The following is a 15,528-nucleotide window of genomic DNA, read 5'->3' as shown; positions in this document are numbered from 1 at the left end:
TATATATATATATATATATATATATATATCGAAACGCCCCTTATATAAGTATTAACTGCACGAGGAATGAGAAATAAACAAAGAGGAGAAAGTAAAACACAAAAACACATACATATATATATATAAAAAAAAAAAGATGCTGAGCGGCCCTCTCATCCCATCCCTAATGAAGCCCGTGACGCCGCGATTCTCTTGTGCTCTCTCGCTCTCGTACTCCCTGTATGCTTGTCTGTCACCGTCGAACAAGACAAACAAAAAACAAAAAACAAAAAACAAAAAAAAGGAAGCAGCAGCGCACCGCGTCACCACAAATCAAATCCCCGCCACTCACAACAAAACAAAAAAGAAAAAGAATTCAGAGACAAAAAAGATGCGCAGAAGAGAAAACCTAAAAAATGATACAAAAAAAAACACATAGAAAAGCCTGGAGACCCCACAAGAAACATAATAAGTAGCACACAAAAGTACCGGTTCCACCAGAGAAAAAAACAATTGAGGAAATAAGTAACATACAAAACAGGGTTCCTTTTTTCCCTCTTCACTTTACCCCTCGAGAAACAAAACCACAAACCTTCTATTGACCCCATTCCCACCACTCTGGATGGCCAGAGGTTAATTCTAACAGCCCATTTGCACCTTTTTTTTTATGTGGTCATTTCGGGTTTCCTGTTTTTTTTTCAGTTTTTCATCCATCGTTATCCTCTTTTGTTTCGCTTCCCAAACCATTTTCTCTATATATGTCACAAAAAAATAAAAATAGTGGGTGAATCTTGTTTTTTTTGTTATCGTTTTTTTTTTTTTTTTTTAGTTTCATCTCATCTACTTCACACGCCGCCCGTAAATAATACGACACACACAACCTTAAGGAGTACATGCACAATACCGAGCAAGAGAGAAACAGCTGCATAATTTACTGCGTGCGTAGTATGTGTGTGTGTGTGTGTGTGTGTGTGTTGCATCGTCGTTTGTCTCTCAGCAGTTTTTGTCAGCCATTCCTTTCGCCCAATCACGGTTAAGACTGTTTATTCTCGCCCCTCGCCGTAGTGGAGCATCATCGTCAACGTCATCAACGGTGAAAAGCTCCGGTGCCAACGAAAAGGCAACAATAAAAGAAAAAAAAAATGTACAATAATAAATAATACCAACACGGAAATAAAACAAAAAAAAAGAATCGGCGCAATGTTAAATAAGAAACAAAAAAGTAATGAATGCGATGTCTATTAAAATTAATTGAATGCACGCTCCCTCGCTCCGGCTCGCATTGTTCTCTCAACCCCGGCTTCGCCACTTTTTTTTTCTAATTCCCACGGCGCCCGTGGTGTTTCCTCCTCGCCCCCCTTGTTCAACCCCCGATCCCCGCGCACAAGAGAAAAGCGGAGATGTGGTGGCAGGGAAATGGCCGCCGGCAACAAGCATCGATCACAACAGAAAAAAGAGGTGTGAGAAAAGGAAACAACACAACGCGAGGATGTGGGCAGGAAAAAGAGAACAAATGACCACCGCAAGCAGAGGAGGGCGAGCAAATGCGGCGGCGGGTAATGGCACCGTTCTGGAAACGGGCGGTGGCGGAAAAAAAGCAGTCATGCGCCAAAATGTGCCTGCATCAAAAGTAAAACACACACACACACACAGCAGCAGCAGCAGCAGCAGTTGCCAAAGAAACAAATAAATTAACAAAGGGTGGGACAAGCGTGTTAAGTGTTTGATCCTGCAGTAGTAGCCGCGGTTGTGTCCGTGCATGAACGGAAGTGGGCAAACCCAAAACACCACCCTCCCACCACCCTGCAGGACTTCAAACAATAAAAAAAAAAAGATAACATGAAACACGTGGAAAAGTAAAAACACAAAAAAAAAGATAGGAGGGGGAAAAAAAAGGAAGTAAAAGGAGGACAGCTGCGAGCACACACAGAAAAAAAAGGACGGAGCTCTAATTTTCTTTTCCTCTTCCTTTTTTTTTTTCTGCCTCTCTGTGCTGCATGGCTCCTCTGTGTCTCCTTCCCAAACAATTACCACCGGAGAATAAACGGGGGCCTCTCATAACTGTCTTCTTCCAGCAAACGTTGCTCTAATGCTTCAAGATGGTAACGACGCTGCGCCTCGTGCCAGCTATCCACTGCACCCACCAACTCCTTGTATTGCATCTCATCCGCGTTTTCGCATGTGCGGTATTGCAATAAAAGAGAACACCACTCCACATCACTTGTTGCCCACTTTCGAGTTTTTCGCTGCCTGCTTGCACCGATAGAACGCCGTTGGGGCAGTACCGCACTTAACTGCAACGGTGTTGATGATGATGTGGCGGTCATGTTTCTCCGAGCACCGACCTCTTCTCCGTGTCGGTGTGACATACGTGCCCTGCTACTGAGACCCGTAGCAAATATATTTTTCTCCGGTGTACAAAACGAAGCTGCAGGAGCAAGCATACATGACGCCTCGTCATCGCCATGTCCATCCAGAAGCCAGCAGCTATCTTGATAACATTTGTAGTTTGCTTTACCCAAACGACTCCGCTCCGCGTCGACGTCTCGTCGATAGATAAACTCTCCCTCTGCTGTAACGCCCAAGACCTCGTCCTCCTCGTGGTGCGATAAGGCGGTGTCTTCCTCGTCTTCATCAGTGTTTGCTTTGCTCTCGTCTGTTTCCCAAGCAGCAGAAGAAGAAGCTGTGGGCACACCACGGACGCAACTCTCGCTGTTGCTCATACCACTCTCCGTTTCTTGGAGTGTAGCTGATTTCTGGTCAAAGTCAAACGGCAAAGTCTGCAGACCTTTATTAATTTCTTCTTCGTGCGCCGGTTCAAACGACCCTTCATGTCGTTCCTCTAATCCCTGCGGCTGCCTTGATATCCAGTAGCATTTTGTAGAAGTGTGGTTCTTCGCTGTAACCGTAATCTCCGTTTCCGATGATGCAGCACTACTCTCACCTCCCGATGTCAATAAGGTTGAAGATATCTCTGATGATGATACCGGAGATTTTTCACCTTGCAAAGAAAAGGTTCGTGAGTCATATTCTGGTATGGAGAAAGGAGGAAGAGCTGCATCATCGTCATAGCCAAGGGAGAACCTTTTTTTTGGAGTTACAGCTGAGTTGACTGCTTCCGACAAAGCTGCTTGCGGTTCTGAGATTACGCTCCCAGAGCTCGACGTCTCTCTAAGTGCCAAGTCAGCCCGCAGACGCATTACCGCCGGATCCTGACGGCATCGGCGCGAGAGAAGCAGAATAGGTGGCTGTGGGGCGTTGTTGCCCGGTCTCTCACCCGAACTCTGTAGTGTAAACGGCGGCAGGGTCAGCTCATGGTGGGTACACGCCTCATGGCGATCCGTTTGATGTCTTCCACCGTTGCTGCTATCACCGCATGGACGCAGGGTAGCCGTACGGTTCAAATGTTGTCGCGAAGTCGCAGCGGAAGCAGACACAGTGGTATCCATAATTGTCATCGTTTTCTTTCAACGCCTCTCGCAGTGTGGGAAATGAACACCAGCAAATCTTACACACTCACGGGCACAACAAAATAATAATAATCTGTAAAAAAAAAAAATAGGCACACACGCCTTTATGCCTCGGGTTACAAGAATATATATATATATTTTTCTTCTTGTCGTTCTTTCTTTTTTTTTTGCTCCGATATTCGTTCCCTCCCGCAACGGCAACGTAGGGCTGGTGGTGGGGCTTGTCAGGGGGTAATGTTGAGCTTTAAATGAACCAAGAACGATGGATATCTAGAGGTAGTCTGGAAGCGTACAAAGAGGATGCACCTATTCGAATTTTGTATCCCTTCTTTTTGTGCAATGTATTTTGCCCACGCGGTTGTATATATATATATATATATACTTGGAAGGTGATGCGCCTGTAGATGTTTACACGCGACACTGTGGATACAACAGTAAAAGTAAAATGGGTGTCCTTCCTTTTCTTCTTCTTTCTTCGACCTTACGAAAGACACTTTTTTTTTCCAAATTTCTATGATCGTACCGTTCGTTTCTTCTTTCTTCTTGTCGCTTCGCCGGTGTGTTCCTGTTCCCGTCCCTGAGTTCTCCCTCCCTCGCCTACCAAAGAAGCCTTGATGCGTGTTATGTGCCTGGCGGAAAAAAAAAGTGAAAAAGAGAGGCAAGCACGGGATGCGTAAAAGGACCAGAGACATTTGTTCAGGCGCGTCACAGGCCCTACGGCAGACACAACAAACAAGCAAAAACAAAAAAAAATGGAAATAAAAAAACAAACAAACAAAGACAAAAATGACTAATTTTCACCCCAGTCAGTCGCCGTTGAATCGTTCGTAGGCGTAAAAAAAAAAAAAAATACACAGAAACCACAAAGCATGACAAAAAACAAAAAGAGAATTTGAATATGCAGATTTTAAACCATTTGTATATAATCAACTGAAACTACTGTTTTCTTCGTTTCTCAACTACAAAAAGCTCTATTGAGCAAATATCAAAAGTGTAGCTTTTCGCAACATCTTCTATCGTCCCCCCTGAGTTTTCCGCAGAAGCGCTATCAGAGGACCATGACAACAAAAAGCATGGTGTGCGCCACTGTGTGAGAGGTGGGGCCCCAAACGTGGCACAGGCTGCAGTGGAACCGTGCATTACAGTGTTGTTGAGAAAAATACTACACCCCCCACCCCCTCCAATCGCAAGTGAACGTGACGTTGTGTTGATGAATCGTTGGTTTGCCCCTGTGGCACGATACATACGCAACTCCGTAGATGCCGGCTTTGGGGGAATTAGCAGCTGAAATACAAATGTATCATTGTTGCCGTAAAATCGATGTGCCCCAATATGCAAAGGATGTGATAAACATGCCCCAATCAAAAGTTTCACAGGCCCCTCTGCGTCATCTTTAGTTGGTGCTCGGGCTGGTCTCATGACCTCCATTACAATAAGCATGGGTGGCATCTTTTCCCGCCTCTGTGCGTTATCAACCTCTCGTTGACTACAGGACAGCATGTTGGTAAAACTAAATCCATGAAAGCGACTGCTGTATAGAAGTCTCCAGGGCATAAATTGCCATATGGCCGGCAACGCTTCGTGAAGAAGCTTTCGCGACTTTGTAGTGAGGATAGTTAGGTACTGATTGTTACTCTCAATCACTGCCTCACTGCCAGTAGAAGCGGCTTTATCTGCCTCTTCCTGTCGGCGTGAAAGACTATCAACAAGTTGTTGCGTTTCCCTGAATACAGATGTGGAACCAGAAACAAAAGCCGAGAAGTCAAACTGAATGGGTGGGACATACGCTGAAGATGGTAAATCCCACAACTCAGACACGAATTCCGTTGCCTCGCTGTTATGCTCCTCCACTATATTTTGACTCTTCCTTGATACCTCAGCTGGCTGTGTGGCCCTGTTCTTTTGGGTTTCACCATCTGAAGCGGCACGTTGCGGATCAGTCTCCATCACTGACATGTACGCCCCTCGCTCCAGTGTTTCCAGCAGTTTACAGATGCGTGTACGACCCGCACTTAACTTGCTATGCTGATGCCACAGAGGCCACCAATCATCCCCGACGCGATTAATCAGTTCATTCATTAAAATTCTCACGGCATTGTTGAGTTCCGGGATTACAATCTCAAGGATCCCGCCAGTACTATGCGTGCTGTCATGCGACAGCAACGGCACGAGCGACTGAGAGTTGCTATATCGGCATGCAATCACCAGCAATCGCCATGCCACATCATCAACGTTTTTGTACGGGCCCTCAACCACCTCTTCTTCCGCTAATAGCTGTAGGCCAACGCCATGCAAAGACGGAAGCCAAAGAACACCTGGTCCTCGGTTCGTCCAAGAATATTTATTTTCCTTGGAGCATTGAGGTACCAACAGACTTGCACGCAGTTCACTATCTGAGGAAGAGGATTTCCTCAAAGTTTCAGACTCTTCACCCTCCTCCCACGAGCTATCAAGACCTTTAGTGATCAACCGAGATGCACTCTGCATAATATTGGCAAGAGAAGCTAACCATGACGATCGCCTTTCTGCTGACTTAGCTGTACCCCCTCTTGCCTCCCTTGTTTCACGGGACTTCACGGCACATTGGTAAAATATATTACCCTCGAATCCGGAGGCAAAGGCTTGCGTCATGCCAAGAACCTGCACTGAGAGCCACGGCGGCCTCATTGCCTTTTCAAGTTCATCCCCTAGCAAAACACGCTCGTCGTCGACATCGTACTGAACGTGCCACGAGGGAGGAATGCCACGCTGTTCCATGTCTTCCACACTCAAGAATTTCCCCAAGCTAAGGAAAGTGATCAGCTCATTGCACACCTGCTGCACTGCCTCATGGACAGTCACAGGCGAGAAAGCACCTGATGCGGCAGACGAGTCCACCGTTGCCATCGCTTGTTGAGTAAGGTAATATTCTACCATTAGCATTGCCACCATCAGTATATCAGCTGTTGCACCGGACTGCGACCGTCCGGTTACTCGGGCGTTTCCGCCTGCGCACACAGTGTCGTCGTGGTGCAACCTACAATGCGCTTGCCATCGAAGTGTATTATGCAGCTGGAGAATAACAAACAAAAAATCTTGTGGAGTGGTGCAGAAAAGCAACATGGCACACAAGTCACGCAAAGCTGCAATACGGCGCAGAAGCTGATGAAGCTGTGGTGCAGTGTAAGACTCTTCCTGCTCTTCTTTTGGAGTACGGCTCTCACCTACGTGGGTTGGCTCACTAGGGACAAATGGGTTCATGCATGCCCCAAAGGAGGCCCGGTCGCAACACCGCATGACGTGACGCCGCGTACGTAGACCGCACATGCCATTCACATCTGCGTTCTCATCCTCCTTTTCTTTCGCGTCTGCAAGAACAAGGAGCCTCTCCACGTCAACCTCGCACAACCACTGGTGTGCCTCCTTCACACAACCCTTCTGCCAAAAACAAAAGGCGGTGTTCCAAACCAACGAGGCAAAGATGAGATAAACATAATATGATGGTGTCGAATCATCGCATGCCAAAAAGGCCTCTTTGGGCGAGACGTTGGTGTGTATTTTGGACAACATCAGAGTAACCCATGGGGAATTTGTCCTTTCAAAACTTTCTACATTGTGTCGCAAGGAAAAATACCCTGATCTGCCAGGCCCCAGCGATGAAACGATCATTAGCAACTCCTCCGCAGTGTAGCATTTCGTGAGGAGCAGCTTCGTCACCAAGGCAAAGTCGTAGGCAGCCGCAAATTGGTGTTTACAGGCAGCTGCGGTAAAGGCGCTCTTAAGGAGCATGTTCATCAGCCGCAAGTCCGTCCAAATTGTATCTGTGGCCTCCTGCGACGTCGATGACACAACGCCGTGACCATCCTTCAACGTTGTTGGAGCTGCACTTCCATCCGTCCCCTTCCACACATGCTCCGGAAGCAATGGGAAGATATGGAGCAGCGATTCAGGTGTTGTTCCTTCGAGACGAACTTCTTTCTGACCCTGAAATTCAATCATGACATCGCCTGTTCCGTGTAACGAATGAAGCAGGTCCTCCTTAATCAGCAAAGCGTTGTCAATAAGTTGCTGCTCCCGCTCTTGCAATTCACGGAGAAGTGTTGGGGCTCCTTCCACAAGTTTGGCAATAGCTGCCAACCCACTCGCATCTGTACTACTACAAGGAACTTCGGTTGTTACTGCTTTTTTCTCATGTTTGGACGCAATGGATCGGAAACACCGAAAAAGTCGCTGCTTTGCATGTTGCAGTTGTGACAACACTTCGTTCCCTTGGGAGAAGAGGCACATCACGCAAAAGTGACGGCTATGAATAAATGTATCACACACTGCCAGTGCGTGCACTAAAGCGTCCCCGTCAGTCTCGAGGGCTTGCCACAGTTGCCACGCCGAGCCATTTTCCGCAATGGAGCTGCCATAGTATTTCTCCACAGCGGCGGCTGCGTGCTCCATGTCGTCTTGGCAGCGTTTGATACATTCCTCCAAGCGTCTCACGTGCTGCATGTCTGTGTCTGTATGTGGCTCCCCTCAACTCGGTACGGCAGACAGGTGGTATACAGGTGCGCAAGCAGCGAATATCCCTCCCACACACACCCACCTACACCACCATATAAATAAATGCCTGAAAAATAACAAAGAAATATTTCGGAAAAGCTACTTTGACCTCGCAGGGGGCGACTTGGAGAACACTCGCACGGGGAGCCCGCAATCATGGCGCGTGAGAGCACGGGCAAAAAAGGAAAAAAAAAAAAAAAGACATGTCTTTAGAAAGAAGAAAGCGCGGCACAGCAACAAAAGCAGAAACAGAAAACAAGCCTCCACCAAAATATAATAGTAACCCCTAACAGCAGCAAATAAAAACGAAGAAAATCAAAATCCAGTGGTGGTACAGATTCAGCATCGTGGTACTCACACAGAGACGCCTGGTCCAAACACATGCCTAGTCAAAGAGACCAAAGCCCATATCATCGTCGTCCTCTTCCTCCTCCTTTTCCTCCTTTGCAGGGGCGGCGGCAGCGGCAGCAGGAGCAGCACCGCCAGCCGCAGCGGCAGCTACAGCACCCTCGGCGGGGGCCTTCGCGGCAGCGGCGGCGAAGAGGCTCTCCAGTGGCTTCTTTTCAAGAAAGCGGGCAAAAAGAATGGGCAAGGTGTTGCGCACTTTCAGACCCGCCGCATTGCACGCAACCTCGATGCTCTCCGCCGTGATGGGCAAACCCGCATCGTTGAGCATAAGGCAGGCATAAGTGCAAGCCAGCGTGTCGTTCGTGTCAACCTTTGCGTCCATGGATCCTCTCTGAGTGAGTGAACACACGAATGAGATCTGCAAAAGAAAGAAAGCAAAACAAACAAAAAAAAAAGCAAATAATGTAGCGAAGGAAGCACGTATACAGTTGCAAAAAATAATAATAATAATAATAAAGGCAGCAATAAGAGAACCAGAGGGCGCATCGCACCCCAAATATACACACAGTATGCTTCAAAATAAATAAAATATGAGAAAATACAGTGCAACAAGGAAAAAAGGTGCAAATCGGCATCCACGAGTTGTTTGTCCTTTATTCAAAGAAACACATGCCTAGTCAAAGAGACCAAAGCCCATATCATCGTCGTCCTCTTCCTCCTCCTTTTCCTCCTTTGCAGGGGCGGCGGCAGCGGCAGCAGGAGCAGCACCGCCAGCCGCAGCGGCAGCTACAGCACCCTCGGCGGGGGCCTTCGCGGCAGCGGCGGCGAAGAGGCTCTCCAGTGGCTTCTTTTCAAGAAAGCGGGCAAAAAGAATGGGCAAGGTGTTGCGCACTTTCAGACCCGCCGCATTGCACGCAACCTCGATGCTCTCCGCCGTGATGGGCAAACCCGCATCGTTGAGCATAAGGCAGGCATAAGTGCAAGCCAGCGTGTCGTTCGTGTCAACCTTTGCGTCCATCACTACTACTCACGGAATGCCTTTGCAAATTCAATAGCGGCAGATACAACAGGAGAGACGCGACGAGAGGGGAAAAAGGGGGAATATAGTCATGAGAAGACTGCTCAGCAAAAGAACAAAAACCAGGATAAAAACATGGGATGGGTACAGCCATCCCCCACGTCACTGTTACCATCGTGCGCACCAAAGTGAAGCCTCATTCCACTCTGTAGGCACACCGCTGAAGCGCAAAGACGCACGCACCGAAACGAAGGCCAGAACCAAATTAAACCAAAAATGCCCTGACGTGAGTGATAAACACACACGCGCAAGAGCCACAAAAGAGAAGAAATAACATGAGCAATAAATAAATTAATATATATATATATTTGGGCCCAGGTTGTCACAAAAAAACCAAAACAACCATGTGTACATATGTATATACTTCTGTAAAGGAGAAAAGACAAAAATAGCAAAAAAGACATCACAACTACATGGATTGATAGATGCGTATGTGTTTATGTATTTATGTATAGCCCCAACGTTTCATCAACAAGCCCAACATTTAGGGCGTCTTCCCTCCACAAGCATTAAAAATACACAGGAACAAGACAACAAAAAAAAAAAAAAAACTCTGCTCTAGACTTTTTCTCATCATTTTCTCTTTTCTGTGTAGATGCATCTCTCTCTGTCATTCACTACCGCTGCCGGAGGTGTCCGTTTCATCGTCGTCACTGGGTTCGCTGCATTCCAAGTGCCGCTCCCAGAAACGGCTGTGTGAATGATTGTACACATGACGTGCAAACTGGGGTGATACGCTTAGTTGCAGTCTACCATCGCAACGCTGCGAAGGTGAAGACACGGCGTCCTCCGCCTCGCGCTGTCGTTTGATGCCAAGCGAAGTTGGGGCCGATACCTCGTACTTCGCAAACACGTCCCGCTCAAGTTGACGAAGAACGGGACGAATTTCACGAATGGCACGACGAAGATTATGAAGTACATGAGACGGAACAGCATCGTCACCAAGAATGGTCGTATGACTTTGCATTGTTGACATCTGAGGCACAAGCACAACTTCCGGCGCGGCATTAGTGGAGCTGAAGGATGTCACGGAATAATGACTGTATGATGTGCTTGTCGTCCGGTCCTCATCAGTTGGAAATAGGCAGCTGGGCATCTTGCCTTGCCGCAGCTGCCGCCATGGATTTCCCGGTGTTGCGTATGCGTAATGGCCTCTGCAACGCCGGGCCCCACATCGGTCACGCAGACGGCAAAACAAGGCGGAGAGTGAAGAAAAGTAGTCCTGGCTGCAAAGCGTCAGCAGCAACTGTGTACAGTCCAAGTTTTCCCCACCTTCTTCAAGTTGTGTGCGCCGAATATGCATTGGCGGATGCCGTTCGTGGTGCAACGCGGCGAGGTGTAACAGCGAGCCAAAATGTTGTTGGGCAAATGTTGTGCAATACCCTCCAGGACGGAAAGCCAACCAGCAGACAAGCACAATAAAGCAACGCATCATGGCTTGTGTTGCCTGCAACGACAACGCAGCTGCCTCCTTGCCATTAGGTCTCTCTAAAGACAAGTGGTAGAGCCGAGTGATTTCCTTCGTGGCGCGTTCCAGCGTGTTGATGACCTCACGGTCCAGAAGTAGTTCCGTAAATAGCGCCACAGATGAAAGAAGAAACTGTGCCGCTTCCGAGTCCTCCTCTTCGTCCACGTACCCACAAGTTTCATCTAGTCCTGCTTGCGAGCCAATGAAGGTAAAACATTGCAAGACGCGAAGAGCAGCATACCCCCTTGACGCAGAAACAGCGCTGATGCCGCAGCCGTTATTGCTCTTCTCCTCACCGTCTTTTTGACGCCACCATCCCCACCACGCAGATGGTGCTTGCGTCAATAACATCACGGCTTGTCTGCGACTCCGTGGACGTTGCAGCGACGGAGCAAAAAAAGAAACAGCAGAACAAGATACATAAGGGGAAGGTGCCAGCATCGACCCCACCGAGCGTGCCTCAAGTAGTGGCTGCAGAGCAGCAAGGATTGTGGACTCCAGATTCAATAACAAAGGAGGGAACAAAACCTTGGCCAGGTCCAACGCTATGTAAAAGGCTATTGTCACCGCGGAGGGCCAACGAACACCACCCTGTGCTCTTCGTAATGTCGTCTCACCTTCTTCGTTTCCGTCATAGGCCTCCATTGGAATATACCGTTGCAGCCATCGTCGCACGCGTTCCTGCTGTGAAGCAGAAAATAGAGCATTGTCGTGCAATAAACTACACTGAGCCGCTGTTGTTTCGTCAATGTTGTCTGCTTCCTGAAGTTGTTGTCGGTGCAGCTGCCCCATTTGAGCCATGATATTGAGAGCCACAATGCAGAAGCCTTCTAGTGTCGCCACTGCCGCTGTTTCCTCCAATTTTTCTCGACACGTCGAGTGGGAAAGGGTGGAAATGGAGGTGGCAAACGTGTGACAACGCAGAGTCGTTGTATACAAGAAGGCAGAAAGCCATGCGGGTGATGGTATAGATGATGTCATGTTCTCCCGGTACCAATCCACAAGGGCTCTCTCCACCTCAAAGGGTAGCCGCAGGCCAAACACGAAGCTGGGTGGAAGTTTCATCGCATACACCACGTTTCCTTCTCCTCCTGCTCCTCCTTCGTTTTCTTCAGAAGAAACAGTAATCGTGAAATCACCTGCATGTAGTAAACGTTCACTGTCATTGGTTGGCATAAACATTGTTTTTGTTATTACCGATTCATGCTGAGTATTGCTGTTAACTGCATATCTAGGAGAGTCTGCCGCAGCCACACACACCCCTTCTTCTTCTTCTGATACCCCATCTCTCATCCAACTCTCAGAATGTCCAGCCCAAGCGGCACCAGAGTCGAGTGCAGTTGCCTCCTCCACCTCCAATTTTGTCTTTATGTCACACATTTCTTTCACGTGGGGCGTTGTGGAATCATTGATGGGGTAAACAACAGAGGATGCAGAGAGCTTGGACCTTGGCAGCGCCGCTGGGACTCGAATGCGAAAGTTCACCCCACCAGTTTCGCCAGTTGTTCCACGAAGCTGCAGACAAACGTCACAGTCGACAGTGAGACGGTCTTGGGCCCGCTTGCGAGTTCGCGTGGCTTGCGCCATGCCCCCCAGTGGGTTCATCGTCTCCTCAGCAGCGACAAAATTATGAGCAGCTGCGGCACGTTTTGTCGCAGCATCTGGGCACATGTATTCGTCCATGAAGAAATCCATGTCGCTGCTTTGAGCAATCCTCTCAGGGCATCCCTCGTCCCTTTTTTGCTCCTCACTGCGCAACGCCTCGTCGTGCCGCAACACCTCTACCGCCATGCGGGGAAGGGAGGAGAATAATACGTGGGGCATACGGCACTTTGCCGTCACGCACTGCCTGGGGAAAAACAACTTGTACCAACGGTTCCCTTCACTGCAGAAGGCAACACTGCGTGGTGAAGCGCAAAGAAGTCAAAAACAAAAGCAAATAAAAACAATAAAACGAGAAAAGAGAAATAACAATCCCCAAAACATCACATCCAACGGAAACAGTTATACCCCACTCACCTGCACGCACACGCCAAAAGAAAAAGGAAAAAAAAAGATAAATAAAAAGCTTACTTTTGCCCCACATGAAAAATAAGGGGAAATCATTACAACAATAATAAACAAGTCAAAAAAAAAAGGACGAAGATTCTGGCAAAAAAAAAAAAACAGAAATATTGAAGTCAAAACATTTCACATGTCCCTCCATGCTTGGCGATGCGGTAACGACAAGCCCTCTCCAGCACTCCCAAGTGACTTTTCTGACCGTGTCAAGGCGAGCAGGGGAACTAGATCATCGTCAATCCTGCTCACACAAGGGCCTGATTTATCCCTTGTAAGGGTAGTAATTTCCGATAAAAACCGATACACGGTATAACCAAAGAGAACAATTAACACGCACCCAAATCAAGAAAAGGAGAAAAGAGAGGTGTACACATCCATACCTATTGTATCTGTATACCCAGCCCTCTTTTGTTGGGCCTGTCAATATTTCGCTTCCTCAAAAACCGGCTTATTTCTGTGAGAGGTAAGTGCTGCATTTGTATTTAGCTCTCACCATGTGTCAGTGTAAAGAAGTACAACACCAGTGCCCACCCAAAGTCACTGCACCACGCGCTACTGCAAACACTTGCACACATATACTAAAGAAGAAACAAAGTAAAAAAATGTATCATCAACTACTTTCAATATTGCATTCCCGTTTCCTGTTTCTTCAAAGTCACCTTCACAACCCTTCGTGTACCTTGCTGCCATCTCAAGCTGCGGCTGCGGCGACCAACATTCTCTCACCCCTCTCCTTCATGAGAAGTTCATACTCGCATCGTCTTCGGTATGGGTACACCAACAAGAGTGCAATGCCACCCAAAAAGCACACAACTGTTGCCCCTATAAAAACATTCACTGCCTCACCCCGCGTGGGAGCATCTCCAAGCATTTCACCAAACACAATAGTTAAAATAAGGTTTGATAGGCATGCCGCCCAGGTCAGTACAGGGGCACTTGTGGATTCTGCCATTGGGAAGGTAAGCTCAATAACAAACTCAAACATAAGCGGCATCATAAAGTTTTGACAAAGACCTGCCACACCGCCCCACAGAACGAACGCCACCACGACATAATAATTACGATTATCCTGCGGAGGTGGCCCAAACGCCAGAGAGAGGACCAAGACAGACATATTCAGAGTGAGGATCATGGCAATGGAGACAAGCACTGTTTTATACCGGCGATTACGCTCAACAAGGTGCATAAGAAACGGTGCCACGACTGTGCCAAGGACAAGATTTGAAAATCCAATCCATCCACTCTCTACCTCTGACACACCAAACGGACTTAAACACTGAGGTAGTACTGTGGCGACTGCCCATATAAGACCAAGTTCGGCCGCACTAGCAATCATGAGAAACACAAAGGAAGAATTATCCTTTAGCATGTGGAGAGCATCCTTGATGGTGGAAAACACATTGATAGATTGCACGTCCTGTTCGCCATGTTCATCACAGACAACAGTCCCCCCCTCCCCTTGTCCTTCTTGACCTTCGTGCCGTTGCTGAACTCGCTCGCGCTTGCTTCGTCCCTTGCGACGTCGCACAATGCCTCTGAGGACCTCCAAGTGTTTCGCCTCATTTTCTTGTTGTCGTGCTGCGGCGTAACTTGCCATGTAACGAGGACGCAAGGGAACAAAAAAAATAGCCATAATGAGTGCGCCACTGCATATTGCAAACTGAAACCAAAACAAGTGCGCTAAATGCCTTCGCTCCTGCTTCTCCGGTGTAACAAAAAAAGTTGGAATCAACACCCCAATACCGCAACCGAAATTGAGGGCGCTACTCAATACGGTGTTGGCGACCATGCGTTGGCCTTCTGGGAACCAACGATTCGCAATGAGCGGCGGGGTGGCAATTGTAAGGACCTCTGTGACGGAATTAAAAACCTGCGCCATATACAATAGAACCATGTTTGGCCATACGTAAAGTGCAAGAAGTTTAATTAAAGATCCAATGGCATTTGTCGAGGCGGCAATCACAACACCAACTTTCAACCCAGTTACTTCGTAAAGCTTGCAGCTCAAAAAAACGATCAATACGTAGGCAATAACGTACGTCGTGGCTAAATAATTCACCTGCACAGCACTCATATTGAAATACGCGCGAACCTCCTCCACGATTGCGGAGAACGTGATCCACTGCATGGCGTTCGAAACGGATATAATGCAAAATGTTAAGCCCACTATATACCTCCACGAGTCCCCGCGCAGCTGCAACGGCAACGGCTGCGGGGTCCCATCACCATTTGTATCGTCCGAACTCTCCCGCGCAAAGTGAGAAGGCTCCATCACCTCCGCGTCAGTGAGCCCCCTCACTGCCGGCACCACGCTCATTGTGAGAACAAATATCACTTTGCCACCAGCACGATGTTGGCAAAACACGACACCAAAACAAAAAACAAAACTAATCCACGAAAGCTGAAGACAAGCCTCCATAGAGAGAGTGCGATCCCACGCCCCAGCATTTGCCCCGCGTCACAACCGACACAAAACAGAAAAAAGAAGAAAAAAAAGAAGAAAAAAAAAAAATAAAGAAGCACGCCGGAGAGGTCTGGGATATTACCTCTACCCCAGCGACACACAACCAAATTTCCAAAAACCAGGAAAATAA

The 15,528-nt window shown here is 47.9% G+C and overlaps 6 protein-coding genes across 6 annotated transcripts, besides 18 other annotated features; all 6 read right to left on the bottom strand.

The window, feature by feature from the left end:
* Positions 1 to 29: a microsatellite.
* A 220-nt stretch (positions 30 to 249) lies between these two features.
* Positions 250 to 280: a microsatellite.
* Positions 281 to 770: 490 nt separating this feature from the next.
* Positions 771 to 806: a sequence feature (A-rich).
* Positions 807 to 927: 121 nt separating this feature from the next.
* Positions 928 to 954: a microsatellite.
* Positions 955 to 1,614: 660 nt separating this feature from the next.
* Positions 1,615 to 1,631: a microsatellite.
* Positions 1,630 to 1,650: a microsatellite.
* A 144-nt stretch (positions 1,651 to 1,794) lies between these two features.
* Positions 1,795 to 1,854: a microsatellite.
* Positions 1,855 to 2,006: 152 nt separating this feature from the next.
* TraAM80_03195 (uncharacterized protein) lies at positions 2,007 to 3,437 on the bottom strand (the record flags this gene model as incomplete). The annotated part of the gene is made up of 1 exon (XM_029380172.1): positions 2,007 to 3,437. One exon carries the CDS (start codon positions 3,435 to 3,437, stop codon positions 2,007 to 2,009), a length of 1,431 nt encoding a protein of 476 aa, XP_029240013.1.
* Positions 3,438 to 3,810: 373 nt separating this feature from the next.
* Positions 3,811 to 3,830: a microsatellite.
* Positions 3,831 to 4,169: 339 nt separating this feature from the next.
* Positions 4,170 to 4,236: a microsatellite.
* Positions 4,237 to 4,284: 48 nt separating this feature from the next.
* Positions 4,285 to 4,335: a microsatellite.
* Positions 4,336 to 4,385: 50 nt separating this feature from the next.
* On the bottom strand, positions 4,386 to 7,928 carry TraAM80_03194 (conserved TLD domain protein; the record flags this gene model as incomplete). The annotated part of the gene is made up of 1 exon (XM_029380171.1): positions 4,386 to 7,928. The coding sequence occupies one exon, from the start codon at positions 7,926 to 7,928 to the stop codon at positions 4,386 to 4,388; it is 3,543 nt and encodes a 1,180-aa protein (XP_029240012.1).
* A 228-nt stretch (positions 7,929 to 8,156) lies between these two features.
* Positions 8,157 to 8,179: a microsatellite.
* A 185-nt stretch (positions 8,180 to 8,364) lies between these two features.
* Positions 8,365 to 8,709, bottom strand: TraAM80_03193 (putative 60S acidic ribosomal protein P2; the record flags this gene model as incomplete). Its single annotated transcript, XM_029380170.1, has 1 exon — positions 8,365 to 8,709. The coding sequence occupies one exon, from the start codon at positions 8,707 to 8,709 to the stop codon at positions 8,365 to 8,367; it is 345 nt and encodes a 114-aa protein (XP_029240011.1).
* A 40-nt stretch (positions 8,710 to 8,749) lies between these two features.
* Positions 8,750 to 8,790: a microsatellite.
* A 30-nt stretch (positions 8,791 to 8,820) lies between these two features.
* Positions 8,821 to 8,843: a microsatellite.
* A 157-nt stretch (positions 8,844 to 9,000) lies between these two features.
* On the bottom strand, positions 9,001 to 9,345 carry TraAM80_03192 (putative 60S acidic ribosomal protein P2; the record flags this gene model as incomplete). The annotated part of the gene is made up of 1 exon (XM_029380169.1): positions 9,001 to 9,345. The coding sequence occupies one exon, from the start codon at positions 9,343 to 9,345 to the stop codon at positions 9,001 to 9,003; it is 345 nt and encodes a 114-aa protein (XP_029240010.1).
* Positions 9,346 to 9,686: 341 nt separating this feature from the next.
* Positions 9,687 to 9,713: a microsatellite.
* Positions 9,714 to 9,834: 121 nt separating this feature from the next.
* Positions 9,835 to 9,858: a microsatellite.
* Positions 9,859 to 9,916: 58 nt separating this feature from the next.
* Positions 9,917 to 9,956: a microsatellite.
* A 59-nt stretch (positions 9,957 to 10,015) lies between these two features.
* On the bottom strand, positions 10,016 to 12,664 carry TraAM80_03191 (putative PTP1-interacting protein, 39 kDa; the record flags this gene model as incomplete). The annotated part of the gene is made up of 1 exon (XM_029380168.1): positions 10,016 to 12,664. One exon carries the CDS (start codon positions 12,662 to 12,664, stop codon positions 10,016 to 10,018), a length of 2,649 nt encoding a protein of 882 aa, XP_029240009.1.
* A 243-nt stretch (positions 12,665 to 12,907) lies between these two features.
* Positions 12,908 to 12,941: a microsatellite.
* A 684-nt stretch (positions 12,942 to 13,625) lies between these two features.
* TraAM80_03190 (putative MFS transporter) lies at positions 13,626 to 15,353 on the bottom strand (the record flags this gene model as incomplete). Its single annotated transcript, XM_029380167.1, has 1 exon — positions 13,626 to 15,353. The coding sequence occupies one exon, from the start codon at positions 15,351 to 15,353 to the stop codon at positions 13,626 to 13,628; it is 1,728 nt and encodes a 575-aa protein (XP_029240008.1).
* Positions 15,354 to 15,405: 52 nt separating this feature from the next.
* Positions 15,406 to 15,453: a microsatellite.
* Between the last annotated feature and the right edge of the window lie 75 nt (positions 15,454 to 15,528).

Source organism: Trypanosoma rangeli (assembly GCF_003719475.1).
Source record: "Trypanosoma rangeli strain AM80 chromosome Unknown Tra_15.4_contig_00080, whole genome shotgun sequence".
Classification (NCBI taxonomy): domain Eukaryota; phylum Euglenozoa; class Kinetoplastea; order Trypanosomatida; family Trypanosomatidae; genus Trypanosoma; species Trypanosoma rangeli.
The sequence above is the reverse complement of the archived record's forward strand: the minus strand, read 5'-3'. Positions and strand labels throughout refer to the sequence as shown.